Source organism: Hemicordylus capensis, chromosome 4 (genome assembly GCF_027244095.1).
Source record: "Hemicordylus capensis ecotype Gifberg chromosome 4, rHemCap1.1.pri, whole genome shotgun sequence".
In the NCBI taxonomy this organism is placed as follows: domain Eukaryota; kingdom Metazoa; phylum Chordata; class Lepidosauria; order Squamata; family Cordylidae; genus Hemicordylus; species Hemicordylus capensis.
Window position 1 is genome coordinate 320,407,587 of NC_069660.1, and position 27,882 is coordinate 320,435,468.

The 27,882-nt window shown below is 57.4% G+C and overlaps 1 protein-coding gene across 2 annotated transcripts; it reads right to left on the reverse strand.

Annotated features, from left to right (window-relative positions):
* Positions 1–106: 106 nt before the first annotated feature.
* Positions 107–27,827, reverse strand: LOC128323891 (casein kinase II subunit alpha-like). 2 transcript variants are annotated; one of them, XM_053247795.1, is made up of 14 exons: positions 27,653–27,827; positions 24,669–24,826; positions 15,687–15,822; positions 11,697–11,808; positions 10,028–10,129; positions 9,254–9,304; positions 7,995–8,054; positions 7,218–7,301; positions 3,726–3,836; positions 2,045–2,146; positions 1,724–1,824; positions 1,424–1,572; positions 806–895; positions 107–598 (listed from the first exon to the last, which is right to left on the reverse strand). In XM_053247795.1, exons 3-14 carry the CDS (start codon positions 15,785–15,787, stop codon positions 483–485), a joined length of 1,179 nt encoding a protein of 392 aa, XP_053103770.1. In that variant the 5' UTR covers positions 15,788–15,822; positions 24,669–24,826; positions 27,653–27,827; the 3' UTR covers positions 107–482. The 2 variants fall into 2 exon arrangements, with proteins under 2 accessions (XP_053103770.1, XP_053103769.1); XM_053247794.1 differs by having other exon boundaries at positions 24,596–24,826.
* Positions 27,828–27,882: the final 55 nt, after the last annotated feature.

Consider the following 27,882-nt stretch of genomic DNA (forward strand, 5'->3'; position numbering starts at 1 on the left):
CTCCCTCTGCCCGCTTGATTCCACGGCCAGGATTCCTGCTCAGGCTTCTGCCCAGCGGCTACAGCTGCCCTCCCCACACGCCCCGGAAGGAGATGGCAGCCAGGGGGCCCTTTTCTTAGGGACATAGAAAATAAATTTTATTCTCTGTTTAGGTGCCTACACTGTAGTTGCATCACTAACCAGGCCCCTGATGGGAAGAATGCCGCTCACGTAACTTGACACAGACCACAGAGACGCCTCCGTCCGTAGCCAGAGTCCACGCTCCTTGCTGCCCGGAGAGGAGCAGCAGCCGAGGCTTGGCTCTTTGACATACTCAACAGAAACAAAACCAAAAAAGAGAGAGATTCCAGAGAGGCCTCCCCGCTCCCCCCGTCCCTCTCCCGCCTGCTGTGGATGGGCAGCAGGGCCTTGCGGGGGCAGGCGGGCAGGGGCGGGCCAGCGGCCTTGGCGGTGCTCGAAACCAGGAGGTGCTGTGGCTGAGGTCAAGGCTGTGCTCCGGCGGCGGCAGGGACCGGTGACCCCAGGGCGTTGGGGGAGGAGATGACAGGCGAGGCAGCCAGGCTGCCCATGGGCTGCGAGGCAGACATGGAGGCGATCCCTGTGTAGGGGAGAGGAGGAGGAGGAGGTGGAGGAGAGTCAGCTGCAGCCCAGGGGAGGCCAGGCCATAGCAGGCTTGCCTCGAGTCCCTCTGCCCCACAAGAGGGCAAGGAGGGCCCAGGCAGAGCATAAAACAGCTGCTCCTCCAGGCCAGGGCCTTACTAGGACCCCTATCCCCATCACCACCCTGCAAGGTCCAGAGACTTACCTGCCAACATGCTGGAGGAGCTGACAGGCGTGTTTGCGGAAGCAAGCCCAGGGGTGGAACCCATCCTGGCTGGATCTTTCACTATAGGATCTGCGAGGAAGGGCGAGGGAAGGGCGGGTGATGGCAGGTCTACCCAGTTCCCCCGCCTGCCCCAGGGAGGGGATCCCACCCGGAGGAGAGCCACAGCATGGCCTAGGTGCGAGGGGGAGGCTGAGGGGAGGCCAGGCCGGCATCAGGGAGCAGAGCAGGGCCCCTGGCCTCCACAGAGAGAAGCAACAGGAGAGCACGAGGGAGAGGCAGAGGGGGCAGCAGGGACCAGGGTGGGCCACGGAGACGGGGCACAGAAGAGCCTGGACCAAGGTGGCAGTGGAAGCAGCAGCAGCGGGGCGCAGGGCCCCAGAGGATGGTGCCCCTGCCCACACAGAGCTGAGAAGCCTCTCTCTCTCCTCGGCCCACGCATTGGCAGGGACCGAGCATGTGCTCCAAGGAGGCCAGAGAAAGGGGGGAGATCCCAGCACGGAGCCCACGGCTGTGGCTGTGACAGCGAAGGTGCTCTGGAGCCAGGGGCTGCTGCCCCCAGGACAAGGGAGGGGGCCACGCCGGGGAGGACCCACGTACAGAAGTAGGGGTGCTCCATGGCCTCGCGGGCCGTGAGCCGCGTCTGGTGGTCGTAGCGGAGCAGCTTGTCCAGGAAGTCCAGCGCCTCCGTGCTGACCAGGTGCTGGTTCTCGCTGTGCACAAAACGCTCCCACCGCTTGCGGGAATGTCTGCTCCGGAGAGAACGAGAGTGGTCAGCAGCCCGGAACTCCTGGGTCCCCCCTTCCGCCACCCCCCACCCCCTGGCACCAGACTGCAGAGGACAGGGCTCCTTGAGGCCAGCAGCCATGGTCAGGCCACCACCAGCAGCCCGACACTGACCTGCCCAGGATGTCGTTGAAGCGGGGGTCCAGTTCAATGTTGTACTTGTCGATGTAGTCGTAGAGGTCTTCTGTGCCCAGCACCTTGGCGATCCGCACCAGCTGGGGAGGGGCAGAGCCAGTCAAAGCACAGGGAGGGTTCTGCCTGCCCCTCACCCCCACCCGGGGAGGGGAGACGAGCGGCTTCAGAATGGTGTGGGGGCAGGCTGGACACGTGTTCCCCGCCCCAAACAGCCCAAGCTGACCATGCTACTCCCTCGCCCTGCGGAAAAGCAAAGGCTGGCTGGGGGACGAGCAGGCCATTTGCCCCTGGGTGCCTCACCTGGTCGTAGTTGTCGTGGCCATGGAAGAAGGGCTCCTTGCGGAAGATCATGCTGGCCAGCATGCAGCCCAAGCTCCACATGTCCAGGCTGTAGTCATACATCTGCAAAAGGATTGCGCGGGGAAGGGGGGCGGGTCAAGGGTGAGGCAGGCAGATGCCGCCACCACCACCACCCCTTCTCCACCAGAGCAAGAGCAACCCAGACAGAGAGCAGAGCTCTGCCCAAGTAGGCAGGCAAGGTAGTATATAAGATTTTCAATGACAAACCATGAATCCACTCTCAGCTGCTAACCTTAAAGACACATCAACTTCAAAAATCACTTAAAAACCAGCCCTTTGCCCAATTCCTTTCAAATAACTCTGATAGCTTCCTGGCCCCCCTTGGGCACTACCACCCACCACACGCTGCTCTAGGCCACCGCGTTGCCCCCGATGTGAAGCTATACATTTGCTGACACCTCCATGCTTCTTTATGGAGAAAAACCTTAAAGACGCATAAACTTCAAAAATCACTTAAAAATCAGCCCTTTGCCCAATTCCTTTCAAATAACTCTGATAGCTTCCTGGCCCCCCTTGGGCACTACCACCCACCACACGCTGCTCTAGGCCACCGCGTTGCCCCCGACGTGAAGCTATACATTTGCTGACACCTCCATGCTTCTTTATGGAGAAAAACCTTAAAGACGCATAAACTTCAAAAATCACTTAAAAATCAGCCCTTTGCCCAATTCCTTTCAAATAACTCTGATAGCTTCCTGGCCCCCCTTGGGCACTACCACCCACCACACGCTGCTCTAGGCCACCGCGTTGCCCCCGACGTGAAGCTATACATTTGCTGACACCTCCATGCTTCTTTATGGAGAAAAACCTTAAAGACGCATAAACTTCAAAAATCACTTAAAAATCAGCCCTTTGCCCAATTCCTTTCAAACAATTCTGATAGTTTCCTTGCCCACCCTAGGAACTACTACCCACCACACGCCTTTCTACAACACCCCTTTCCCCCCGAAGTGAAGCTATACATTTGCTGCAATCCTAATTATTCCCTATGAGGAATCCAAAAATACTTTAAAAATTCACCAGTAATCAGAGGAGTGTCCAATTGCCTTGGGGTTTTGTGGGTGGTAGGCACCCCTGTCTGTCTACCACCCACCCCGCTTTTGTGCCCCTAGGTGCTCCAAAATAGGGGATATGGGCTGGTTCTGATCCCATTATACTCTGAGAAAAATAATTGAAAATGTTTCAAATGTTCATAGAAAATCGTAGGACTGCCCGATTGCTTCAGGGTTTGGGTGGTTGTTGGCAACCATGGGTGCTCCACAATAAGGTATAATGGGCTGGTTCGAGTCCCATTATACCCTATGAGGAAAAAATAAATATAATTTTCAAAAATTCATAAAAAATTGTACGAGTGTCCGATTGCTTTGGGGTTTGGGTGACAGGTACCCCTGGGTGTCAGCTACCATGCTACCAATTTTTGGATGTCTGAACCGGTTCAAACCGGTTCTAACCGAACCACCTCGTGGTTCGGTTCGAATTCGAACCTGCAGCTTGAACCTGATGGTTGGTTCGGTTCAAATTCGAACCTTCGAACCACACTGCTTTGAATTCGAACTGGTCCGCACATCCCTAATGGGGAGGGCCGCGTGCTCAGCCCCCCACCCCCCAGACCCACACATACCTGGTAGTCCACCAGCAGCTCTGGCCCCTTGAAGTACCGCGAGGCCACCCGCACGTTGTACTCCTGCCCGGGGTGGTAGAACTCCGCCAGCCCCCAGTCAATCAGGCGCAGCTGCCGGCAGAAAGAGGAGGAGGGAGAGAGAGAGAGAGAAAGCGCACCCCTGAGCAGCACCAGAGCAAGAGGGACCCCTTGCCCCCTTCCTCTTCAGGGAAGCCCCATGGCTGCTTGGATGCATGGGCAGCAACCTGGCTGGGGGAGGAAGTGACTGCTGAGGCCAGAGGATGGACCAGCAGAAGAGTAAAAGTGGGGCCCTTAAATAAATGTTATTTATTTGTTTTGATCTGTCTTGTGCTTGCTGCAGGAAGCAGTGGGGAGGCCCAACAGCCTGACTCACAAAGTCTCTGAAGGGGGTGGGGAGGGGCTTCCCACGCTCCCCTGGGAGCAAAGCCAGAGCTGCCATGGGGGACCTGCTGGGCAGGATGCCAAGTGGAGGTCAGTTCCTTTCCGGGGTGGGAGGGTGGGAGAGGAGCACCATCCCAGCACCCCTAGGGGCATGGACAGTGCTAGCCTGGCACACACACACAACCCAGCCGACTTCAAAGGGGGTGCCTCTCGTCTCATGCCCTGCCACCAGCCCCAGCAGCTGCACAGCCCCCTCTCCCACCCATGATCAGCTGGCTGGCTCACAGGCAGCACAGCACAGACCTTGCAAGACCTGCCTAGAGAAGCAGGCCCAGAGGCGGAAGAGAGGGAGCCCTGCCAAGAGCGCAGCAGACCCATCCGCTCCGTGGCTCTCCTCCTGGCGAGAGCAATGTTTCCCCCTCTGGTTCTGCCTTCAGACTGCCTGGCATCTGGCGTGCTTTAAGCAGTCCCAGCAGCTGAACAAAAGGCGCCAAGGCGCACAAGCGTCCGTCACCGGAAGGAGATCTCCACCGCCTTGCCGGAGGCTGCGGAGCCTTCTGGCACCTAAACCCTGAGGAGAGGCTGGTGCTTGGAATGCGCCGCTGGGCCGACTGAGCAAGCCCTTCCTTTCTATTCAGTCTTCGCCTGCCCCTTGTGCCTTTCCTCCTTTGCTTCTTGCTTTGCAGTTCTGCCCCCGCTCTTGACTAATAACAGCAGCAAGGAGTTTAGAAATCCAGAGTGCGGAGATGCTGATTAGATCCTGCTAAACGGAGTATCGGTGTGGCACATCTCACCTTGCAGCCACAGTGCACAGACTGCTGCTCCTGGCCACCACTGGCAGCCCTTCCTGCTGCTCACCACAAAACCCAACATCAGTGGCTACTACAACAGTCTAGCTCACAAAGCTTACCCTGCTGGAGCACCAGACTCTGCAAGACAGCCCATTTCACAACCTCAGTCGGGACAGTCAGGTGCAACTGCTTTCTAGGACTCCGTGCATTGGGGCCCACTCCTTAGCCAAATCCCAACGCTGGAAGTCCTGGGAATCAGGGTATTCGGGGGCAGTGTGCACGCGCACACACAGACAGACAGGGGTAACTGCAGAAGCGTGGGGACTATTTAAAGAAGACGCCGTTGACAAGGCAGGACTGGCATTCTTAATATTCCCAACACATTTTGATTTGCAAAATCCTTTGTTTTTATAGAAGCTTTCCTGAGAAAGAGTCTTCAAAGCAAAATATGCTGGGAATAACAAACAAGAACACCAATCCTGTCAGCTCTTTGTTGTTTTCTCAGGCCATCTCTACACCGCACATAATTAATCTATGGAATTCTTTGCCATGGGATGTGGTGATGGCCACCAGCTTGGATGGCTTTAAAAGGGGCTTAGACAAAGGCATGGAGGACAGGTCTATCGATGGCTACTAGTCTGGTGCCTGTGGGCCACCTCCAGCCTCAGAGGCAGGATGCCTCTCAAGCCCAGTGGCAGGGGAGCCACAGCAGCAGGAGAGAGGGCAAGCCCAGACCTCCTGCCTGTGGGCTCCCCGAGGCACCTGGTGGGCCACTGTGTGAGACAGGATGCTGGACTAGATGGGCTGCCTTGGGCCTGATCCAGCAGGGCTGTTGTGTTCTTATTTGGACAATTCCTGCTTACTTGGCAGAGAGCACCTTTTAAAGCGGTGGCTTCTTCCTTATATGTAGCAAGGGGGATGCAGTAGTCACCTCTCAGCCCTGAGCACAGCCCCGTGACAGAATTTCTCCGGGGGCTGTGGCTGGTGCCTTTTTGTGCTGCTTTGTAGACTACAACTGCTTTGAGAACAGAAAATTATCTTTTTTTTCCCCTCCAATGTAAAATGGTCTGAGGATATTGTTATTGCTGTTACTGAAAGTTGGCATACAAAATATTCTAAATACATACATACACACACAGGTATGTACCAACTTGCAGGGCTGTGGCTCATCAGGAAGGACCCTCACATTCTCAGTGCTTCTGTCAGGGACAGAGAGTTGCAAACATCTCACAAGCATAATGAGCAGCTTGACGATGAGCCCCTCAAACTCCAGGCACAAGATCACCAACTGGATGCAGCCAGGTATTCCTCGCACCCGGGACCAACATATAGTCCAACCCCTCTTATGGAGATCCTCACCTCCTGCTTGAGTATTATTTTGGGCTGAGTTTGGTCCCAGGGTGTAGAGCATCGCTGGAAACATCAGGCTACTTTTAAGGAGTTGCTTTTAGCTATCAGGCGAAAAGGATCCAAAAAGAGCTCCAAAAGGATCTCTCCAAACTGGGGGAGTGGGCGACAAAATGGCAGATGCAGTTCAATGTTGGCAAGTGTAAAGTGATGCATATTGGGACGAAAAACACCAACTTCACATATACACTGATGGGATCTGAGTGACTAAGCAGGAGAGGGATCTTGGGTTCGTGGTGTACGGCTTGTTGAAAGTGTTGACTTAATGCACAGCAGCTGTGAAAAATGCCAATTCCATGATAGGGATCCTTTAGGTACAGGATTGAAAATAAAACTGCTACTATGATAATGCCCTTATACAAAACTATGGTGCGGCCACACTTGGAGTACTGCGTACAATTCTGGTCACCATCCCTAAAAGCAGGACATTGTAGAACTGGGAAAGATGCAGAAGAGGGCAACCCAGATGGTCAGGGGCCTAGAGCACCTTTCTTATGAGGCAAGGCTACAACACCTAGGCCTATTTAGTTTAGAAAAAAAGACAACTGCAGGGAGACATGATAGAGCTCTATGAAGTAGGAAGTACTTTTTCACAAAACATTTTTCCTAAAAGACGAGGGACTCAGTTAGCATAACCTTCGCCAGATGCAGGAAGAATTGCCGCTCAACTGGACGGGGGGAGGGATCTCTCTGAACTCTTGCAGACACCCCTTCCCTGCGCACTCTCTGCCTGCACTCAAGGACTGCCCAACAGCAGCTCCTGCATGCCATGTTTCAGCCGAGTAACTGATGCAGGACAGGCCTCTCGATTTCACGGAGGCCATGTTCCAGCGAGGAGTGGACGCAGCATGGGGGGCAAAGAAGGTGTGGCCACGCCCAAGAACGGCCTTACCTTCCTGTGCTCGTGGTCGATCATCACGTTGTGGGGCTTGACGTCCCGATGCATGACCCCCATGCTGTGGCAGTAATCCAGGGCCTGTGGGGGCAGAAACATGCAGCCCCAACAGAGGGAAGGCAGGAGCACCTCCGCGCCTCGCCTCAGAGGCTAAGAGACACCAGGAAGATGCACAAGAGGCGGCAGAGGGGAAACCCAGGCAGGGGCTGAGCCAGGGATGCCACCCTCCGGAGCACCCTGGGTCAGTTCAGAGAGGGCCAGGCTGTTTGGCCTGACATGGGAGAAGCCTCAGAGGCCTCAGAGACGGTTGCAGGCCAATGCCCGAAAACCCGGCACAGTTCCGGTTGGGCTGCTGCCTTATCCCCCGAGCCCGGCACAGTCTGTTCAGCCTGGCAGCTGCTCCCCAGGGCCTCGGGCAGAGTGAGGTCTTTCCCAGCTCTGCTGCTGCTGCTGCTGCTGGTTCGCTGGAGATGCCAGGCACTAAACCTGGGGCCTTCTGCATGCAAGACCCTGCGGGCTCTTCCAGCGAGAGGTGGGCCCTCATTTGGCGGCAGGCAAAGGCTGCTGCAGGACAGGACTCCATGGAACCCCAAGGCACATGGCCCCTCCCAAAGCCCACCGTGGACTCCTGGGAGGCAGGGCCAGGAGGAGGAGGAGGATGGCGACTCCTCAAGACTCCTCCTCTCCCCAGGCAGCCAGACTGTGGGGCCAGCCAACACGCAGAGAAGCCCCCCCAACCCGCCACCTGCTTCTCCCCCGGGCTCCATTCCTCACCTTCAGGATTTCATACATGTAGAATCGGATGTCAAAGTCCGAGAGCGTCTGATACAGTTGCTGCCGGGGGTGGGAAGAAGGGCAGAAAGGTCTGGTTAGCAAGGCTGCGCCAGGGCTCAGTTCACCCTCTTAGGAAGGGCAGGGCTCTGCCCTGGAACAGACAGAGCGGCGGCGGCGGCAGCGTTCCCTTGAAGGGGCGCCCATGCGTGCACGCTCACAAGCTGTTGTCCTTTCATGTCCACTCAGCTAATGGTAGATCCCGCTCAGGCTGAATCAAGCAGGCCTCATGCGGAGGGCAGGTGCGCACACACGGCCTTGATGCTGCCACCCAGAACAAAACCCTTTCTGTGCCCAGATGGGAAAAATCAGAGGGGCCACTGAACAGCAGCAGAGTCCTTCCAAGGGATGTGCAGAGGGGCCCTGCCTCTTTGACCCCGAATCACCCCCACCAGCCTACGCAGCGGGGTGGCTTCCAGGTCAGGCCATCCCTCTCCAGGCAGGCTTGAGTCCCTGCGCTCTCTTTGCAGGAGCCCCAGCAGCAGCAGCCTCACAGCTGACTCGGGCTCTTGGGCACAACCCCCGCCTGCCTGGGACTCGGGCCGGCCACGCTGCTGCTCCTTCTCCTCGTGGCTCCTCATCTGTTGCACTGGCTGCGTGCCCCAGAGCCGTCCGCTCGGCTGGGAGGAGAGCTCCCCGCTGCCCCAAAGCAGAGACAATTCTGCTGTCCCTCTGAGGCTCTGGCATGGTGGGAAGGCCTCTCCCCCCGGACTGACAGGCCGAAGACAAGCCAGGACCCAGAGACAAGGCTGGTCTGCCCCCTGCTGTGGGGTGGCCTAGACAAAGAAGAATCGCCCAAGACTCAAGGAGTGGCCGGCTCCGAGCCTTACAGTGGGGAGGAGGAGGAGGAGGAGGAGGAGGAGGAGGAGAACTCTCCAGGGAAGGGCAGGCAGGCAGGCAGTTCGGCTGCAGCTGGGCGGCATTCTCGGAGGCCCTCTCCCCACACACAGCTCCAGTGCATCACGGAGCTCTCTGCCATGGGCAACTGTGAGAAGCCAGAGGGGGTGCCGAGAAGGAAGGGGACCCACGGCAGGAGAGCCACTGGACACAGCACTCCCCGCCCTCCAGGACATGGCCAAGTGGCCCTGAAGCCCACTGGACCAGGAGTGGCAGCCACCACGGACTGCCGGGCAAGTCGGGGTGCTGGGCGGGGGGGGGGGACAGGCAGCAGTGCTGGGGGCCCTAAGCAGGAGTCCACTCACCTTGAAGTCGGTGTTGTTGACATGCTCAAAGACCAGGGCGGGCGTCCGAGACTGCCGGGCAACACCAGGGGAGCAGGAGAGCGGGAGCGGGGAAAGGAGGAAGGAGAGGCCGGGGTTTAGTCTCCGCCTCCATGACAGCTGGCAGCTGGCACTGGGGAGGCCAGAGAGACATGGAAAGCTGCCCCCCGCTCCATCCCCTGCGCTAGTGCCACGTCATCACTGGGGCCCGTGAGGAGCAAAGGGAGGGGTGGTGGGAGGCAGGCAGAGACCCAGCCGAGCCCAGCTGGTGGTTGCAGAGGCGGCTGGCCTTGGCCTGACCCAGCAAGGCCCTCTCTACAGGCCGGACCACCAGCACAGACCAGCTCGGCCTTTCCAACTCCCAAAAGGGCTGCACTCTTGCTTGGTCCATTTCACACACACTGGTGGGCAACACGGGAGTTCGCGGAAGGGGCAAGCAGAGCCAGCTGTTCCAGGGCGTTCCGCCTAGGAGGAAGGCTTCTCCCCCGCCCCAGGCCACAGCCAACTAGAACGGGGGGGGGGACTCCCCACACCCACCCTAAGGCTCAACCACTGGCCTGCTTGGGGTGCTCCGAGCTCAGAGTTCCCGCTGCTCTCCTCCTGGGCCTGGAAGGAGGGCTTGGCTCAGGCAGGCAGCTTCCCGGGAATCTGCACACTGAAGCCAGGAGCGCTGTCGTCCCTGGCCTGGCCCCTCTTCCAATGAAACCACCCACCCCCCGCCACACACACACACCCTTTGAGAACCACATTCCTCACCACAGGGTCTTTGACTATGTCTAGAAGGCTGATAATATTGGGTCCACCTCGGAGATTTTCCAGGATCTTGATCTCACGCTTGATTTTCTTCTTTTTTACTGGCTGAGAAAGAGAGAACCAGTCACCCCAAACTGCTTGCCCTTTGCGACCCAGCTGCTTAAACCGCACGTGTGTGCATGCACGCGCACACACACACACACACCCTGGCTGGCTTGCAGGCTTGCTGCAGGGGAGCAGCAGTGGCTGCGGAGAAGATCCACCACGGACAGGGCCTGCTGCTTCCCCATGGCAGGAGGCGCCAGGCCTGGGCTCAGCCACCCACCTCCCCACCCCATGCTGGCCTTCACCACAGCCAAGGCATCGTTTGGGCTTCCAGAGGCAGAGCAAGCAAACCGCAGCTGAGAACTGCCTGGCTGTGTCGCCTCCCTGGATCCTTGGCCTCGCGTTCGCCAGACCACTTCCCTGCCAGCCTCTGCAGGTGGAGCAAGAGCCTTAGCTCTGGGTCCTCAGCCGAGATATCAGACCAAGCCCCAACCAAGCATTCTTAGCTACAGTAGGAAGCCAACCCTCTTGCCAGCAGAGGCCTATCAAATGCAAGTGGATGGCCAATGGGGGGGGCTTCCCTTGCATGCACATCTCCAGCGGACATGCCTTCAACTCACAGACCTCCACTGATGTATGTCCCACCCGGGGGCTGCCTTGGTCGGTCTCTATGGAAGGAGAGGGCTGTGCCAAGTGCAAGCCAACCATGGAACAGCACTACTGCAGGCAGACAACCTGGCTGGAAACAAGCTCCCATGCATTTGGGGAATATCCATGTGTGTGTGTGTGTGTGTGTGTGTCAGTCACACCTTCCACCCAAAATTGCACAGGGAAGCCTGCAAAATCTATGCCAATCCCATAAAGCTGCAAAACAGCAAACTATCCAGACTATGACCAGTTAACGCTAACAGACACCACAAGCAGCAGTCAGCTCCCTATCGCTCATCTTCCTTCCACAAAGACACCCTGCAGCACAACGGTCTCTCAAAGGGAGGAGGACGGTGGGGGAAGGTGGACCTCTATGGGGGACGCATGCCCAAGGGGAAGCTGCAGCAGCACAGAAAAGCCCACCTTTGGGAGGCAGGAACCCGGCTTCAGATCCAGCCATGCCGAAGGCCAGCAGCCTCCTGAGCTAGGGCTGGACCGGTCCTGGTTGCTCTCATTCTTATTGGCCAGTTGTTGTTTTTGTTTTTAAACCCACTGAATGCAGGAGGACCCATTTGCGGGTGCTGCTGAAAATTCCAGACAGTGCTTAAAGAAAGGGGCCAGGCGTCAAGGACTCCCATGCTCATCAGCGCCACCAGCACCTGCACCACGTGCTTCCAGTGTTCAAAGCACGTCACAGCCACCAGCTAGAGAGACACATCTCGGGCAGTAGATAAATATGAGAGATAAATAAATAAGATTGCAGCCGTTTCTACAGCAGCCCTGCAAGGTGGGCCAGAATGATCATCCCCCAGGTGCAGAGGGAGGGCTGAAAACAGAGCAGCCCGCCAGAAGCCATTGCAGGAGCTCAGGGCTGAAGGGGAATCCACCCCCACCACACACATCCCTCTGGCTGAAGGCAGCACCCTCCCCAGGAAGGTGCGAAGAGCAGCAGACAGGAAGCCAGAGACATGTCTCCCACCTTGAGGATTTTCACCACGACTTTCTCGTTGTTGGTGATATTGATGGCTTCAAAGACCTCGCTGTATTTGCCACGGCCGAGTTTCCGCACAAGCTGGTAGTCATCTTGGTTGCTGATGGAGAAGAAGGAACAGGTGGGAGAAGGAAAAGCAGCCAAAAAAGAAAACAAAACCGGCTTCAGGAGGCAGCAGAGGAGAGAATTCTAGGTGCAATGCTAGCCAACAAGCCCCACCACCTTCAGTATTCTTCCAATAATGTCCAATGTTTTCCCCAAAACCCTTATATTCTGCAAAATAGCCAATCAATTCTTTCCCCCATTTTTATCCTTACCCTTTCTCCAAGGAGTTTAGGTTGGTGTACCCCTACCCCTTTGTCCCCAAAACAGCCCTGCAAGGTAGGCTAGGCCCAGAGGGAGGGACTAGCCCAAAACCACCGGGGGAGTCGAGAGTCCAATACTCTACCCGTTAGTAGGGATGCTGTGCGGGGGAGGCTCGAAGACAGCAGGGGTGCTGCTTTAAGAGCGGGGGAGGGGGCGCTTACCGCTGGTGTCCATTTCAGTCAAGCACACCTTCCTGCCGCCCCATTACCCCCGTTGTCTGGAGATGACCAGAAGTATCCGATGCACCTGCGCACACTGGTGCAGTTACTTCCAGTCATATCCGGGCAATGGGGCGGCAGGGAGGTACACTGCCGCCCCAATGGGATTTGACTAAAATGGATGCTGGCGGGGGGGCGAGCAGCGGGAGGGGTAAGTGCACCCTCCCCCGCTCTTAAAGTTGGGACACCCCCTGCCATCGAACTGGAGGAACTTGAGGAACCCAACCCATAAAGGGACTCTGAACCGGGCCCATGCACATCCCTACCCATTAGACCACACTGACCAGAATGAATTAGCTTGAAAACCTGGTCAGTCTGCAAGCCCCTTGGCCATGATGGCTGGGGATGATGGGAATTGTAGTCCCACAACATCTGGGGAGCCAAGGCTGGAAAGCCCTGATCCAAAAGACACAGTGAGGTGACCAGCAAGCCTTTCTAAGCCAAACTGAAGGGGCAATGTGACTGAACCCCTGAGGGCTTAGACTTCCCACTCAGGCGTGGGCATGTGTGCGCGCTCACAAGTTTTGGGATGTCTGCTCAGTTCATTTTAGATCCCGCTCAGGTTGAATCCAGAAGGCCCCACTCAGAATGCACATGGTGCTCACACACTGCCTTGATACTACCGCCGCCCAGAACAAAACTCATTCCGCGCAGAGATGAGAAACAATGAGAAGGCCCACGAGACAGGTCCCCTCGGGTGACTGCCTGGACAGCAGAGGGGCGCTGGGATGGAGCAGCAGACAGAGCCCAGAACAACAGGCAAGACTGGGCTGCCTCCGTGGCTGCCCCCCCAGGGCTTTGGAACACACTCCCTGCTGAAATCAGTTTGTTCTCAGGAAGAGCTTCAAGATTCTCCTGTTTCCACGGGCTTTCAATTAGAATTAATTCTTAATAATTTTAACCATTTGTTTTAATAACTGTTTTATGTTGTTTTTATTGTGTCGTGTATTTTAATCTGTTTCGTCTTTTAAATATTTTAAATTTTGTACACATCAGGCACGATAAAAACAGAACCAACAAACAAGCCCTCAGGCTGGGTCTGGAAAGGGCCCGCCCCCCTCCCTCCTCGGCAAGGCTACAGCTCCACTGATGGAAGGCGCAGGGCTGCCTGCAGGAGGCAGCGGAGGGACCAGGCTGGAGACCTCCACTCCCCAGCAGGGGGGGCACAGGCTGCCCAGCACTCCAGCCCCTTTGCCTGCCTTGGACAGGGCAGCCCACTCGCTCTGAGCCCAAAAGACGTGCTTTCCCCGACAGACCTCTGGTCCGTGGCCTGCGCTCATCTCGCCCAGGCCCTCTTGTGTGGGGCCTTCAGCACGAGATGCACGTGGAAAGGGGCAGGATTCTGCCGCGGCCTCTGCTTCCTGTCCGGGGCGCTGCCACCAACGCCCTCCCCACCCCAGCTGTCTCTCTCCCCCTGCTGCTCCCCTCGCACCTGCCAACCCCGTGGCCTCCTTCCCTCTCTCGAGCCGGCATGCCCCACAGCCGGCTGGTTCTTCCCCTTGGGCTGAGGCAAGCCTCTCTGTCACCTGCGGTCCTAACAGTGTCGCCTCGATCAAGCCACAAAGATGTCTCCCTTGCTGCTTATTCCCCACCCGCCCCCGCCCCCAGCACTGGCAAGGGGGGAAACGAGGGGAAAGACCTCCAGGAGGCGGGACTTTAGAAGAATCCTCACAGCTGACAAAAGGATGTCGGAGCAGAAAGCAACGGGGCATCCTCCAGACCCAGCCTGCCACGGCAAGAGCTCCCGCCTCTGCATCCTTCAGGGAGGCTTTGCTGGGTCAGACCAAGGGGCCAACCCAGGCCAGAGCCCCTGGAAGGGTCCCAGCAATGAGCAGGCACTGGGTGGCCCACTGGAAACCCAGCCCGGATCCAGAGGAGCTGCTTCGGAAAGGGCACCCAGGAAGCCTGAGCCCCAGGTGGCTGCAGGAAAAGAATCTGGACCGAGTCTCCCGTCCGACCCAAGGGAGCCTTCTCCCCACGCAGCTGGGAACACCCCTGAGGTATTCAACTGGGCCAACAGGGGAGGGGCCATGGACCGGGGCAGAGCCCCTGCTGGGCAGGCAGATGGTGCCCAGGCCCAGGCCTGGCATCTCGGGGAGGAGCTGGGCTGGGAAGGCTCCTTCTCTGCCCAAGGCCTGGGAGAGTTCGTAGCTGCCAGTGGCAGTAGATGCTCCTGAGGGCGGCCGGAAGCAGCTCCAGGTGTCCCCACAGCCACCAGGCCCAGCAGACCCGGCAAAAGGGTACGAGCCCTCCGCCCACTGACCCTTTCCAGGCTCACGTGTGGCCCATGCAAGGGGCCTGGAAGGGGAAGGTCCCACACCAGGCTGCTCAGCTGCAGAGGTGGGCCTACAAACCCCCATCTCCCCTGACCACAGGCCAGGGACGCGGGGAGCCCTTCTCCAAAGTCAGCTGGAGGGCCCCAGTGCCCATAGGAATAACAAATTTGGGGGTTTAATCTCTGGTTTATTTTTAAATTGCTACATTGTTTTTAAGTTTTTGTATATGTTTTTAACTGGTTTTATGCTACTGTAAACCATTCAAAGACGAAAGTTTGCGGCGGTGTTCAAATTAATTAATTAATTAAGTGGAGCAGCCCTGCCCCAAACTCTGGCAAGACTTTGCTTGCCTAGTCTCCAGGAGGCCATTCACTTGCCACTGGTGGGGACCAGACAGGAGGCTGCTCTGTGCCTGCCTGTTTTAAGAGGGCTTCTCTCTCCCTCATACTCGGGATTGGGTTGCAATGCTGCTCTCTGCCCAAGCCCACCCACACAGACTGGGGCACCCAGAAGCCCAAAGAACCCAAGGAGTGCCTTTGTTTGGACCGTCCGCCTGCTCAGGGCACCAACTGCATCCTGACTCCACCCAAGTTTGCTTCCTGGCTTCTTCATTTCACCCAAATAATCCTGAGACTGATCAGCAGATCATCCTAGAACTGCTCACCTTTCTACCCTCAATGCTCCCCCCGCTTAAGACAGGAAAAGAAGCTCGTGCCCCCTGCACCCACCAGAATAGTTCTCTGTGTGTGTGTGTGTGTGTACGTGTGTACATACGTACACGTGCAAGGAAGAAAGCAATCTCATGGCAGATGATGTGATCTGGGTCCCTGAAAAGCCACCACTAAGGCACCCCAAGAGGCCTACCCAATTGAGCAGCCATGCTGCTCTCGCAACAGTGCTGGTGGTGGCGGCAGCGGCAGCCCCCCGGGCTCTGCACTGCATGGCCTGGGACTGGGTGAGCAGCATCGGGGCTGGCCCACTGACTCCAGGCCCCAAGGAGAAACCTGGCATGGCGGCTGGCTCGGCTTCCATAAGGAGGCAGCCCTTGGAGGGTGGGGCACCTCTCCCAATCTCCTGCAACGGCAGGACCGCCCTCCCTCCCGCCCCAGTGACCGTACCCCCATTCCACGACGTGTGACTCGTAGTCCCAGTACTCGCGGGGTCTCTGGGTGTTCACGTCTGCGTAAACCCTCGCTCGACTTGGCACCGGGCCCGACATCCTGTCCCAGCGGGATGCTCAGCACCTCAATGGCTCTGGAAAACACAAGAGCACAAGACGGCGGGGATGGGAGCAAGCACAGACAGTCTCCAACAGAACCCTAAAGCGGGTGGGGCAGAAGAGCCCTCCCGGCAACCCAAGCCAAGGAAGCCTGCCCAAAGTCTGGTGCTCGGCATGAAAGGTGCCATCTATGGAGCTCTGCCCAGGTCCATCTTCTTCCTGCTGACCGCCTGCAGGCTGATATTCCTGGCAAGAGCTGCGTGGGAGAGGTGGCCGAGGGCTGGATGTCACAGGCAACACAAGTCCCACGGAAGGCCCCTCTGCCAGGGTTCCCTCTAACAGCGATTCCCAGATGTTGTCAACTAAAGTAAAGTAAAGTGTGCCATCGAGTCAGTGCCGACTCCTGGCGCCCACAGAGCCCTGTGGTTGTCTCTGGTAGAAAACAGGAGGGGTTGACCATTGCCTCCTCCCGCGCAGTGTGAGATGATGATGCCTTTCAGCATCTTCCTCTATCGCTGCTGCTGCCCGATAAGAGGTGTCTCCCATAGACTGGGAAACATACCAGCGGGGATTCGAACCAGCAGCCTCATGCTTGCTAGGCAAGTCACCTCCCCGCTGCCACAACTCCCACAATCCCCAAGCCAAAGCCACTGCAGCTGGGGATTCTGGAAGTTGTCGTCAACAACCACTGGGAATCCCTGTTAGAGGGAACCCTGCCCTCCAGCCACCTCCACTTGGGCTCTCTGAGCCTTCCACACGCCCCGGCTTCCTCTGAGCGCAGGCTGAGCAAACAGCCAGCCAGCCCTGGAACACAGAGCAGAGGACGGAAGAGAGGCGCCTGGGGCGGCTGCGCAGCTGCTGCTCCGGAGAGTGAGCAGGCAGGCAGGAGCGCGGGCCCCTTCCTGTGGTGGGAGCTCCCCCTCTGCCAGCCTCTCTCCCTCTGAGGCATCCCGGCTGGGCAGGCGGAAGGCAGCCTGTGCTGCTGCCGCTGCTGCTGAGGCTGCTCCCTGCTGCCAGGGCAGCCCTGCCATGCCTGCAGAGAGGCACACAGTCCCCTGAGCTCCGGGCAGCACCAACCCAACCCCCCCCCACACACACACCAAGTAAGCCAGCAGCAGCGGAAACCCATCTCCCGTTTCTGAAGCTGCAGGCCGGCCAGCCGCCTCCGCCTCAGGGGCAGCAGAAGAGGGGATGCCTGCCGATGGGCTCCAGGCAGGGCAGCCGGGAAGGAAGCCCCCCTAGGCTGAACGCTGCTTCTCCGCAGAGCGCCTGCCTCAGCACTGAGGAACAGGCAGCGGCAAGTGGAGCACCCGTGTCGATGGGAGGGCAGGCGGGCAGGATGGGCTGAAACACTCCGAAGAGCGAGCCGGGGGGTGAAGGGCGGCCATGGCTGGGCCAGCTTCAATCTGCAGCACCCACAGCCACAAGGAGCGGGCAGGGGGAAAGGTCTCCTGCTTGCAGCTTCCAAGAGGAAGAGCCGCCAGTCAGAGGAGGCCACCCTGCATCAACGGAGGCAGTGGCCCGATGCCGCAGAAGCCAGCCCCCACACCCTCCCGAGCCCTCCTGCCAGCAGGGCCGGATGCTGCTTCCATGTCAGAAGAGCGGAAGTTTCCAGCTAGCAAGGGGAGAAGTGGACCCAGGTCAACAGCAGCCTGACCGCCACCAGCCAACTACCGCACTAGGGCAATTAGCGGTACATCAGAAATGACTGCTAGGTCTTACTTCTGGGGAAACAGGGTAGCAAAGGCCAGCTGGGCCCCAGCATGCCCTTGGATGGGCCCTCTAGGCTTGCCTGTGGCTTCCCTGGAGCATCAACAGGTTGCCTCTGACCAGGGTTCCCCGCAGCACGGCTGAACCATTTGAGCGTTTTGTCTTAGAATCCCTGGTCTGGAATAACTCAGGTGTTCTTTTTCATAGGCTGGTTAATCCCACTTTATGGTTTCTCAGACTTGCCCCCACCACAATGGCGCAAGGGATGATGGGAGTTGTAGTCCACCAACCTCTGGGGAAGAAGTTTGAGAACTCCTGACTTGTGGGATGCAGAGGAGGTAACTGACTTGGTGCCCCCTCTCTCCAGCTGCTAGATTTGGGTGGGGGGGGGTTCTGATTTTAAAAAAACAAGCAGATCACACAGGTCTGAAGCCTGCCCAGCTCTGCACAACACACCATTTCAAACACCCATCTCTAAGCTGCTGTTCAGTTCATATAACCTTTTTCAATCAGCAACCAGGACTCTGTAGTTTCCAAAGTATTCCCCACCCGCTTATAGGAACATAGGAAGCTGCCTTCTACCAAGTCAGACCCTCGGTCCATCTAGCTCAGTATTGTCTTCACAGGCCAGCAGCGGCTTCTCCAAGGCTGCAGGCAGGAGTCTCTCTCAGCCCTGTCTTGGAGATGCTGCCAGGGAGGGAAAACTTGGCACCTTCTGCACGCAAGCAGGCAGGTGCTTTTCCACTGAGCTACGGCCCCATCCCCTAGCAGGGGGGAATATCTTCCAGTGCTCACACATGTAGACTCCCATTCATATGCAAACCAGGGTAGACCCTGCTTAGCAAAGGGGTTGCTTCATGCTTGCGACCACGAGACCAGCTCTCCTCCTGCATTTTGAATGAGGCCCCCAGAAACCCCGGGAAGATGGAGTCACTTCCAGATGCCCCACTTCCTATCTTGGTGGTGGACAGGTTATGCTTGCTAACACAAGACCCACTCTTTTTAATAAAGCTTTTTTAAATTAAACATTTTTAAGTACAAAGCCAAGACAACAGATATGATAACTGAGCAAACGACGCAGACTCCTATCCATGAAGGCAGAGAAGCAGCTTGTGAATGGCAGCTGGAAGGTGGAGGCCCCCCAAATCTCACGGTCCGGGCGTGACATATTTCATGCATGCAAAAGGACTCCTGGGTTTTCTCTCTTGAAAATAACAGATATATTTTTTAAATCCTGCCTATTCTGTATTCCCTGCACACCGGAAAGTCTTCAGCGCCTTGGCATATGGACCAGCATCTCCTACAAGAGTAGACCTTTCACTCCCAGCAGCAGCAGCAGCAGCAGCAGCAGCAGCAGCAGCAGCAGCAGCAGCTCACCGCTGCCTTCCTGCTCCCAAGGGATGTGTGGTGGTCCGAGTGAGCCAACAAGGCCCCAGGACCACCCGCCAAGCCTGAGGCCAAGCAGGACCCCCAGTGCCCCCCTCCTCCTGCAGGTCTCAGGCCAGCCTCACACACTGGCTTGGCACAGACTACTCGAAAGGTCACCCTGATCCCCCCCCCTGCACCCGAGCAGAGAGCAAGCCACGCGCCTGCCTTCCTCGCTCCGGGAAAGAGCCGGCCTGCCGGGGGGCTGCCACAGGGCTCGCCCCCTTTCCCCCCCTCGCCTCCTCTCCCGTCTCTGCACCCTGGCCTTCCTGGGGGCTCCTGCATCCCAGCCAGTGGCACAGCTCTCCACCGGCAACCGCGGCAGCTTTCCAGGCAACCGCCTCTCTGGACGAAGGCCAGACTCTTCTTGGCCCCAGCAACCCAGTCCAGGGAGGACGCTGGAGGGGCAGCCAGGCAGAGGCATCCCGAGTCTGCAAGGGGAAGCTCCCAAAAGTGCGAAGCGGAGAGGCGGCAGGTCCAGAGAGCTTCCTTGCTGAGGGGAGGAGGAGAGACCACAGCTGGCAATAGCCAGCCAGCCTCCCTGCTTGCCCAGCCCTCCCGGGGGGGGGGGGGGGGCTTCTCGAGAGGCTCAGCGGCAGTCCCAGCACAGCCCTGCTCTCTGCAGCCCTCTCAGGCAGGCAGGGGCCTCCCTGGGCAGGAATCCTGCACGCCCCCCAGCAGCCGGGGGGGGGAGCCCCCAGCTGACGGCTCCACACACAGGCACTTCCATGCACAGGAAGCTGGCAGGCCCCAGCCCAGCCCCCGCCTGCCGAAGCCCTCTTGAGGGGATGCAGCCCAGGCAGGGCCAGGGTGAATATCCCCTCCGGGCCCAAAAGCACACCACCACCCGTGACGGGAGGGCGTGGGGCGTGGCTCTCCTGGTCTTTTCTGTGGTGTTACCTTTAAGGCTGCCCAGCGGGATCAGCTCAGCAGCAGGGGAGGGGGGGGCTTAGCCCCTCCCTGCCCCCCGCCCACCCCATTCCGTGGGGCTAGATGGTTTTCCCCACCAAGCTGCAAGGAGCCCTGCAGGAGAAAGATGCAGGAAGCGCCCTCAGGCCTGCCCCCCTCCCTCCCTCACCCCACCCCCACTGGAATAACAGCTGCTGGAGGGGATTCCTCAGAGCAAGAAAATGCTACCGGGGGTGGGTGGGGGGGTGGGGGGGAAGAAGGTTGGACAGGCCGCCCTCCCTAGCACTGCAGAGCCCCCCAGAACTGGAGCCACCCACACCTGCTCCCAGATTCAGAGGACAAGGGGAGAGCTGAGCCCAGAGATCTCCCGGATCCCGCGTGGGGTCTGCTTCCGCCAGCGGGTGGGAGCCCGGGGCCCCTGCCCTTCCCCAACCCCTCCACTCGTGGGTGCTAGGAAGAGCCAGGATGCACCTGGGCAGAGCAGACACGCTGCATCACATCCGGGCTCTTGCACTACAATTCCCATCATCCCCAGCCACAGGGGCTGAAGGCCAGGATGGGAGTGGCAGCCCAACCACCTCTGGGGACCCAATCCCGAGAGCCCCGCGCAAGAGTGTCCTTGAAGGGGGGGTGGGGACGGCTTGCAGGTCTCTAAGCCCCCCAGTTCCCAGGAGAGGCTGCTGCCTGGCGGAGCACAACCCCCCCTCGCCCACGCCGAGAGGGCAGCGGGGGGAACAGATCCCTGCTTGCTGCCCGGATCCAGTCCTTCGATCTCAGGGGAGGAGCAGGACCAGCCCCAGAGCAAGGCCGGAGGTGAACCAGAGAGTCTGCAGGCCCCACGGCAGCAGCAAGGAGCAGGCCCCCAGCTCCGGCCTGGCTGGGCTGCAAAGAGAAGGGAGGCTGGCGGGTCCATTCCATGGGGGACTTGGCTAACGGGGGGGCGGGGACGGGGGGCTCTTCCTCGCCTGCCTCTGGAGTGTCTTGATCCGAATAACAGCGACTGCTCGGTGCCAGAGCCCTTGGGGAAGCCGTACCCCAGCAGCCCCCTCCTATAGGTGCGGCTGCCTCCTTGGGGGCCAGAGGCGCCCAGGAGCATACAGAAGCGAGGCCAAAGGCAGAACTGCCAGGAAGATCCAAAGCAGGCTGGGGAAGGGAGGCGGCCCGGCTGCTCTGGAAGGAGGGGGACCGCTCCTCATTCCCAGCGGGAGGGGCCTGACGCCAGCGCCTGCACCCGCGGCTGGGGGCCGTTTGGCAGCAGCCCCAAGGCCGCCCTTCGCACGTACAGCAGTCCCAGCGGCTGGCACGGTGCAGAATCGGACCACCACCACCCAGCATGCACCTCGCCTGCTCGGAGTGGGCAAGGCGCTTCGCGCGGATCACCCGGATGCAGCCCAACCGAGAGAGAGAGAGAGAGATGCAGGCCGCAGCCAAGCAGAGCTCTGGAAGGACGGAGCCCGGCCCTGAGCCCAGAAGCAGACCGGCAGCCAGCCCAGTTCCCCGAGCCCAGGCACTCGCACACGGCCCGGTCCGACGCAAGCAGCCGGGGAACAGGACTGCCTCTCGCCGCCGTCTCCAGATCCCCTCCTCAGACCTGCAGACCGCGGCGGGGGCTGAGGAGGGGCGCCCCACCCAGGGAGGCCTGGACGTGCCCGGCCACCCCCCACACCAGCACTTGGGGCTGCCCAATGACGCTGAGGAGCGGCAGAAGCAGGACTCACCAGAGGAAAACCACGTCTCCCCCCAAGGCGGCCTGGGTGGACTTAGGGCAAGGGTCCTCAGTCCTGGCTCCTCAGCTGTGGCTGCACTACAAAGACCGTGGCTGTTGATGCGCCACTCTTCAACCCAAGCTCTCAAAGTGGTTTAGATAGAAAAATAAATAATACCGAAATAAGATGGTCCCCTGTCCCCATAGGGCTCACAATCTAAAAAGAAACGTAAGGCAGATACCAGCAACAGCCACTGGAGGGACACTGTGCTGGGGTTGGATAGGGCCAGTTGCTCTCCTCCTGCCATATATATATATATATAAAAGAATCACCACTTTAAAAGATTGTGGCTGGGGATGATGGGAGTTGTAGTCCAACAACATCTGGGGACTCAAGGGTGAGCCCTCCTGGGCTAGGCACCATCAGAAACAGGAGAAGGGGCTAGATGGACCCGCCCTGGTCTGAACCTGAAGGCTTCTTCTTTGCTATCTCTGGTGCGACCAGGATTCCTGTTGAGATTTCTCAGCAACAGATGAAGCTGCTTTCTACAGAATCAGTCTGCCCAGCACTACCTGATGTTGACAATGACTGACAGCAGCTCTGGACCCCTGCTAAGTGAGCAAAGAGACGCCTTTTAGAGTGGTGATTCTCTTACATTTAGCAGGAGGAGAGCAACTGGCCCTATCCAGCCCCAGCACAGTATCCCTCCAGTGGCTGCCACTGGTATCTGCCCTATGTTTCTTTTTTTAGATTGTGAGCCCTTTGGGGATGGGACCATCTTATCTTATTTGTGTATTATTCTATGTAACTGTGGTTGAAGAGCGGTCTCTAAATACTCATTGTAGTAGCAGTAGTGGACATTATTCCCAGCCCCACCTTGCGATGCTGCCTGGGGTTCAGACTGGGACCTTCTAGATGCCGAGCAAGGGCTCTGCCAGGGAGCTGCCTCCTTCTGCCTTGCTCCCTTTTCAGAACCTAACCTTGGCCCTCTCAACTCTGGAGGAATCCACGGATTCCTCAGCCAAAGGACTGCCCTGGCCATCCACTAGTGGGCAGGAAGAGGATATTTGACTGCTCCAGGAACATACTTGACTCCCATGCCAGGGACGAGGCTCTCTACAGACCCACCCCACTCTGGGCACAACAGGGAACCCTCAAAGCACTGCAGGGAAACGGAGCCTGGCCACTATCTCCGGCTGCCCTCTGCTGCCTGGCAAATGAGCACAACACTGATCCGGTTGAGATTGCCAGGACGGAGGTTTCCTTTCACTGGGAAGCAGCAGCCCTGGGTGACTTGCCGGTCAAAGGGATCCCCCTCTCCAGCCACAGAGGCCCTGCCTGGAGTCCCAGGTTAAATATTTAACTGCTAAAACTGACACACATCACACAAGCAGACGGCCACAGGGCACCGCTAGGTGTGCAGAGCTGAATGTGAATCGCCATCCCAAGCTGGCAAGCAGCTCCACGCTCACCTGGGCAAAAGCAGAGCTTGGTCGCTATCTGCACTGCAGACTCCAGTGCATTTTGAGACCATGCAGGACCACAGAGCATATCTGGTTGTGTTCCTTTTTCAGTCATCGAGCAGAACTAGAGAGAGGATTGATTTTACTTGACCAAATGTAACTTAACTCTCGGTGAAAGCTTTCAGCACCGCCTCAAGCTCTGCCCATGAAACACCCACCAGCACCACTCGGGTTTGTGGCCAGGCCATGTGGAGAGCCAGACCCAGCACGGCCCTCCCCACGCTCCTTCCTGGGCCACAGCAACCAAAGCTTCGCCTACTCAGGCCCTGCCACTGCTTCCGGCAGGGTCTGGCACATTCTTATTCACAACCATAGTCCAAGAGAATGAGAGAGAGCCCCACCAAGAATACACTGGCATGCCCAGCCTCACTGCTGCTGCTGCCCCCCAGATCAAAAGACATTCATGCTGTGGGGAGAAGAAAGTGATCCATTGCAACACCACCACAGTCTTGCTCCCACGAAACTATACTGGCTTCCAGAATGACACAGCAATGTATTGGTAAAAAAGGAAAAATAAAGAAACCAACCCCAAACACAAGAACACATCCAGACATTTACAAAGATTCGACTGCTGTCAAGATCAAATTGACATCTGGTTACTCATCTTCTGTCATTACCGAAGCTGAATACACCTTGTTGTTGCAGGGGAAAACACAAACACACACACACACCCTCTCTACTGAAAGCATGAACAAAAGGGAGTTTGGGGCAATCCTTCCAGGGACAATGGGATGGAGAGAGGGGCACTTCTGCGCTTTGAATGTCTCCCCATAGCTTCCACTCTGTCTCCCTTACTGTCTGGAACCAGCCCGCCCACCCAGCCTCCTCACACAACAGCAATGATCCCTGGCCAAGCTATATCAGATTCTGTATATCGTCAAAATACAACAAGAGAGGTTATGCAAATAGAACACCCCCATTCACATAACATGCCTAGCATGTGAATTTGCTGACCCAAACTAGCACTGCCAGATGGGGCTGAACACAAGCACCAATGCCAGGATTCCGGGCACTGAAGAATGAAACCAGAAGCCAAGGCAAGCACTTGCACTAGTGTCACCCATATGTATGTCAACCCGACACACACACACACAAGCTCTAACCGTGCCTCCCATGATGGATGGTGGCATGCACACGTCCCCAAGTGGCCCCTCCCTGCATCTGAGGTGGCTGGATGCCTACATGTCTTGAGGTACAAGCGCTGACAAGAGGTAGCCACTCTTGGACCACCTTTATAGACAGCGGCACAGATGCAGGCAGCCACATGATGACCACACACTCCACGTGTACCCATGATCTGGAAAGCAGCCCTCGGCAATCTGTCTTTGACAGGGGCCAGTGAGATGCTCCAGGAAGTTCAAACTCAGAACATGCATGAAGGGTTGGATTAAAGGGTGCGCAAGCGGAGGACGAACTCTGTTCACATCTGGGTTCCCTCAGCTCCCAGGCGCTCTCAAGAGCCCTCTCTGAGGAAAAGGCCAACAATCCAGATCACCAACCCAGAGCTCACGTTGCTCAGTACCAAAGATTACTACCTTGAGCCTTGGTTAATTTGTAGCCCAAAAGTAACCCGGAGCTGTCCCGCAAGAGGCAGAGGAAGGCACATACAGCATTCCAGGCAGGGAGGAGGGTAGCAGGGACCGGCCAGGCAGAGCTCAGGAAGGCAAGACAAGGCAAGGCGCTCCCACGTTGTCAGGCAGCCTCCATCCGTCACAGGAGGAGAAAAGGCCAAGAGGCAGGCGTCTGGTCACAGCATCGCCCAGTCCCTGAAAGAAGAAGAGCAAAGGCGCCATAGGTCATCCTCATCTCTCCCTCCCCTATCGATTTTTACACTTTAAGTTCTATACACTCAGTACAAAACTCTTGCAGCAGCTGACGAAGAGAGACAGTAATTAAAAAGCTGAAAAGCAAACATGTTTGCAGAGAGCGAAAAAGGAAGAAATCAAAACAATGTACACACAAGATCTCACAGACTAATCCAGTCATCCAAAGGCATTTCTGAAGTGCCTGCAGAGCAGCAGTATGCAAACCCACTTCTACATAAAACCATATGGGTGTGCAGATTTGGGGGGTGGGGGAGAAAAACGTTCAAAACTGGATGCTATATTGCCAGTCCCCCCAGATAACCTCCAATGCATGTCATCAAGCTGTTTACAGAGCAGAAGGAGTAAAAATAAGAAAATGATTCCTTATCTCAAAAGGTTTCACAATTTATTTGTTTAAAGCACAATTCAAGACACCAACAACAGCCACTGGAGGGATGTTGTGGTGGGGCTGGATAAGGAGAACTGCTCTCCCCTTGCTAAATACTGTATAAGAGAACCACCACTTTAAAAGATGTCTCTTAGCCCAGTGAGCAGGTGGTTTTATAAGCTGCTCTTCAACAAAAATGTCCCTGAAGTGATTCACAGAGCAAAAAGAAAAAGGGCATTTTATTGAGCTTCTTGTTCCAGACAAGGGGTGAACAGAAAAGAGAATGCAGAGTGAACCAGCAGCTGGTTATTGGCCTAGCTGGCCTAGCACAGGCTGCTTGCTGGGACCGATTCCTGCAATGAATTCCAGCAAGCCAGTTCTCGCTGGCATTCTCAAGGAAGAGGGCATATTCAGGAGCACAGGAGGACGGGCCTTCTCTGTTGCTGCCTGCTGAAATGAGAGCCTCTCCATCTCTGACCACTTTTTTAAAGTCCTTAAAGACTTAATTTTTTTTTCACCCAAGCTTTTTAACTTGATGGTGGTTTTAAATTGTTTTAAGGTTTTCATTTTTGTCTTAATTTGTTTTATGTTGTTTTAAACTGCCCAGAGAGACGCAAGTTTGGGATGGTCTACAAATTTTATTCATTCATTCATTCATTTAGATGATAACATTTTTATACAGCCTTTCATAAGACATCCCAAAGCAGTTTACAAAAGTTAAATAAACAATATATTAGTTAAGACTTACTTCAGACATCCTAAGGATGGCACTATGGCTTTGTGCACTGAAAGGGGGGATCTCATTGACTTTAGTTAAAAAAGAAACAGAACCAGACTAGAATTTGTAGCCCAATTTTAGTCCATTTGTAGCCTGTACCACACCTTACAACACAGAACTCCTTAGGACTCCTGGGGGGCACAAAGGCCAATACTGGCCCAGGAGAGTGAGCCCAAAGACACTACAGGGGGCATCCTCTCAAGCCCCTCCCAGTCTGCCCCAGCCCCGAGGCTGACCAGGCTTGCTTAGCTGGCCATACCGCAGGGCCTGGAAAATCCCAGGTACTAGGCAGAGCCCCTGGTGGCGCAGTGGTAAAACTGCCGCCCTGTAACCAGAAGGTTGCAAGATCGATCCTGACCAGGGGCTCAAGGTTGACTCAGCCTTCCATCCTTCCGAGGTCGGTAAAATGAGTACCCAGAATGTTGGGGGGCAATATGCTAAATCATTGTAAACCGCTTAGAGAGCTCCGGCTATAGAGCGGTATATAAATGTAAGTGCTATTGCTATAGGCAGCCACAACACCTAAAAATTTAACTGTAGCGCCTAGACTACCATAGGCAGAGGCAGAGTGAAGAAAATCACCATTTGCCCCAGGCAGCCCTGTTTCTCAGAAACCCCTTTGCCCTCTCCCCACCCCCACCCCAATGTCCATCAAGGAGTCTGTTGTGGGGCTCCTAGAGCCAAAGACAACTTGCCAGGGCCTGCCAGACACAACCAAGAGTTTGTCAAGGAAGGGTCCAGGCTCAGTTCGGCTGCTCAATCCTTGGCCTCTCCACTTGGGAAAGAGCGTTGCCCAGGCTGCACCGCCAGCGGGAGTGGGGAGTGCTGGACAGACGGCCCAGCGGTCCAGTTCAGTGTGAGGCAGTTTCATCACCGCACAACCCACAGAAAGGAAGCCACTAAAGACAGGAGCATTAAGGGGCGAGAGCATTAAGGGTCCTGGTCTCAGCCAAGGCTGGCTTCTGCCTAGGTCACCACCTCTGCCGCCCCAGACACAAGGGAGGAGGCTTTAAAAAAACGCGCCGTGGCCTTCCAGGAAAGCAGTCGGCAGGTACAACCTCGATGCATCTTTAACCAACCTGGGGGTTATTTTAGGGCAGGACGCCTGCCTTGGGGGTCTCGGAGTCTGCTGAAGGCGGGCCTGCAGAGCCATCAAGAGGTCCTGGGCACAGCCCCACCGCCAGGGTCCATGGGGTGGGGGGAGGGCCCCCAAGGTGTCCTGGGAGCAGAGACCCCAATGGCCCGCAGCAGGGGGTGGGCTCTCCCACCTGTCAGAACAGGCGGGGGGGGGCAAGCCGGCCTGCTCAGAGGAGCGGGGGGGGCAACTGGAGGGGAGTCAGGGGGTGCAGTTTCACTCATGGGGGGCATTACCTGGCAGGGGGCTGGGGGAGGCCGGAAAAGCCCCTCCCCACAGAAAGGCTCCCCTCACCCAGACCCTAGTCCGTGTCGGGAACGGTCCATCCCCACAGAGTCCCTATTGATGAGAGGCCCCCCTCCCGATTCGCTCCCCAGGGAGGAGGCTCTCCCCCCGCCCCCCGCTATACACCGGCCTGGTGTTGGGGGGGCAGGCCCAGGCCCATTTACCGTGTCCCCCTCCCCCCCCCCCACGGCGGGCCTTTACCTGGCCGGGCCGCTCGAGCGGCGGCGACGACAGGGACGAGCAGGCAGTTCCCTCCCGGGTCCGCTCCTTGCGGGAGGGGGGGGAGAGCGAGGGAGGGGGCTGGCCTCTCCCCGGTCCGCTGGGGGTGACAATATGGCGGCGGCCGCGGCAGTGCGGAGGGGGGTGGGGGGAGGCGGAGGCGCCGCGGCGCCGCCAGGGGGCGCTCGCCAGCACTTGGGGACCGGGCAGGC